Source organism: Crocodylus porosus, unplaced genomic scaffold (assembly GCF_001723895.1).
Source record: "Crocodylus porosus isolate Cpor-Errol unplaced genomic scaffold, CroPor_comp1, whole genome shotgun sequence".
NCBI lineage: Eukaryota > Metazoa > Chordata > Crocodylia > Crocodylidae > Crocodylus > Crocodylus porosus.
Genome location: NW_017728918.1, coordinates 10,969,888 through 10,972,764, shown reverse-complemented (window position 1 = coordinate 10,972,764; position 2,877 = coordinate 10,969,888). Strand labels below are relative to the sequence as shown.

Sequence of the window (2,877 nt, the reverse complement as noted above, 5' to 3'; positions counted from 1 at the left end):
CTTGGCCTCCCCTCACCAGGCCTGTCCCCCAGCCCCACAGCCATTTTCGTTGCCCTCCACTGGACTCTCTCCAATGTGCCCACATCCCTTCTGTAGTGGGGGCCTGCAGCTGGACACCAGACTCCAGATGTGGCCTCCCCAGTGCTGAACAGAGGGAAGAATCACTGCCCGCGACCTGCCGGCAGCGCTCTGCCCGATGGAGCTGGGGATGCATCAGGGTCCCAGAGCCGTGGGGCCGCAGGGAGCTCCAGAGGTCACACCCGCTGAGGCAGGATCAGTCCTGCCCAAACCACCCCAGATCCATTACCTAAACTCCACGCAAGACGACCATCAGCCCTGACAACACCAGCCATCACACCCCACCCCGCCACGGGGACGCAGCCAGCGTCCTGCTGCTATGAAACGCTAATAGATCCTGCGCAGAGGCCGTGGCCCTGCTACAGAGGAAGGGAAACCTTGTAAAACCCCCTCAGTCCAGACCAAGCCGACCAGGGGGCAGATCCCTTCCTGCCTGCAGTGCAGCATTGGTCTGACCCGAGTACAGGGGCCAGACCCTTCAGGGGTCCACGTGCAGGGGCGAGACCCTCCAGCCAGGACCCTGCGGGTTGGGGCCAGCAGGAGCATTGGCGCAGCCCAGCCCCAGCCCGGCCTGGGCCGCAGCCGGCACCAGCGCCTCGGGGGAGGCTTAAAATCCAGGTCAGCCTGGTTCTGCCCCTTGCCCCCACCCCTGTGGCTTTGCACTGGGGACCCCAGCAGCAGCCGCTCCCAAATCCCACCCTAGACGGTGGGTGCTTGGCCCTGCCCAGCCCACCCTGGGGCAGGTCTGTGGGCCCGTGCGGGCCTTCGGGGGAGACCCGGCTTGGGGAGCCCAAACCCCGCGGCAGCAAGGGCGCATGCAGGGGCAGCCGGACAGGGCCTGTCCTGCAACTGCCCCCAGGCCCATGCTGGGGGGATTGCCGTGCTGACCCCCCGTCCCTTTGGCAGGTGAAGGAGGAGTGCCGCCTGCTCAACGCGCCGCCCGTGCCGCCCCGGGGCGGCCGCCTGCACGCCGCCCCCAGCCCGCCCGTGCCCCTGCGCTTCCCCAAGCTCCCGCCTGCCCAGTCGCCCAGCCCCAGCCTCTCCTACTACTCCTCCGGGCTGCACGACGTGTGAGTGACGGCGGGCCCTGGGGGGCGGCGGAAGGGGCCCAGCTCTCGCGTGGGGGGCGGCCACCCAGCACCCACATCCCTAGCCCCCTGGGCAACCCTCCGCTGCCCCGGGCAGCTGAGCAAGGGGGCTGGAGCGGGGCAGTGCTCCAGCAGAGGTGGGCCCTGCCCCGGGGGCCCCCGCCCCCCCAGGCCCGGCCTGCGGGATGGAGCCCGGTCCCCTGGGCTGCAGCCCCTCTGCGGAGGGAGGCCCGTCCCTGGGGTCGTCTGAAGCCGAGCACAAGGTAGGGTGGCTCTGCACCTCGTTAGACGAACCAAAGTCCATTGATTCTCCCTCTCTCTCTTTTTTTGTTTTCTTCTTTCTCTTTTTCCTTCCCCGCCTTCTTTCCCTCTTTCTTTTCTCTTCCTTTCCTCTCTCTCTCCTTGCCTGCCTGCCTGCCTTCCCTATAGAGATACACGTGTATATATAGATATAGCTGAAGTGCACTTCATCTGATGCTGTGAATGCGCATGCATGAAGCAGGGTATAAGGAAAGAAATGTAAATGTAAGGACGAGGGGGAGAGAGGGGCAGGCAGTGCTGGGAGAGGTGAACAAGCGAGCGATAAGCCCGTAGGCACAAAGCGGCCGGCAAAGCTCAGCCCGGTAATGGGATAAGAAGCCGTAGTCCCTGCTGAAACCACACTTGACCGCCCGGTCTGTGGCCGTGCCGCCAGGTCCGGCTCAAGTCAGTGGTGGAAGGGTCTCGTCTAAGACCAGCCGCCCTGAGGTCAGCGAGGGGGTGTCCAGGGAGGCCGAGGGGTCGTCCCCCGGCGCTCGTCCATCTGTCCCAGGTAGACGGCCGCGGGGCCCTGCGGGCGGGGGAGGGCGTCTGATGCCGGGACGGTCGCGGGCAGCGGTCCGGTGCCGCGACACTGCGGTCTGCGCTGTGCTGCGCAGCCGCTTCGGTTTGTCTCTAAGGTGCGAATCGACCCTGCCCGCGACTCGGCGTCTCTGCAGCCGGATGCGCGGCCTGGCAGGGTCCCTCCTGCCAGGACACCCCCTCCGGGCCGCGGCCGGCCCCCGGGCCCTGGCTGTGCCGTGCCAGGCCCCCCGGTAGCTCTCACTTTCCCCCCGGCAGGTCGGGCCCACGGAGCGGGAGCTGCTCCCCCTCGCCGGACTCCTACTCCCTGTACTGCTACCCCTGCACCTGGGGCGACTGCAAGGCCGGGGACTCGTCGGGCCGGCCGCTGCTGGGGGCCCCCGCCTCGTGGTCGGACCCCTGGGCCTACGCGGACGCGGGCCCCAGCGCGGCCAGCGGGCGCTCCACACCCCTGCCGGGGGGCGAGGCCGGGCTCAAGACCTACCACAGCTGCCCCCGCCTCAAGCCGCCCCACGGGCAGAAGCGCTTTGCCCCCTTCGGAGCCCTCAACCCCTTCTCCAACCCGGCCTATTCGCCCAGCCCCTCCGCCTCGGACGGCCTGGAGTGGCCGAAGCCGCCCGCGGCGGCCTCCCCGGAGACCTTCGCCTCCTCCGAGGCCGGTCCCGGCAGCTCCCCGGAGCCGGAGCCACAGCCACAGCCACAGCCACAGCCACGCTACGGAGCCGGGGGGCCCGGGCCAGCGCCCCCGCCGCGGCCGCCCAAGGGCTTCGAGGCGGAGAGCATCGTGATTCGCGGCACGGCGCCGCTGTCGCCCACCATCGTGCGGGGCGCCGAGGGCGGCGTCACCCGCGTCTACCTCGCGCAGGGCGTC

At 69.1% G+C, this 2,877-nt stretch overlaps 1 protein-coding gene across 1 annotated transcript in view; it reads left to right on the top strand.

The window, feature by feature from the left end:
• Positions 1-2,877, top strand: part of GAREM2 (GRB2 associated regulator of MAPK1 subtype 2) — a 5,962-nt gene that overhangs the window by 2,330 nt on the left and 755 nt on the right. The window contains exons 3-4 of the mRNA XM_019538121.1: positions 985-1,148; positions 2,265-2,874. Of these exons, the coding sequence (XP_019393666.1) occupies positions 985-1,148; positions 2,265-2,874 (774 nt within the window). The remainder of the gene's footprint in view (positions 1-984; positions 1,149-2,264; positions 2,875-2,877) is intronic.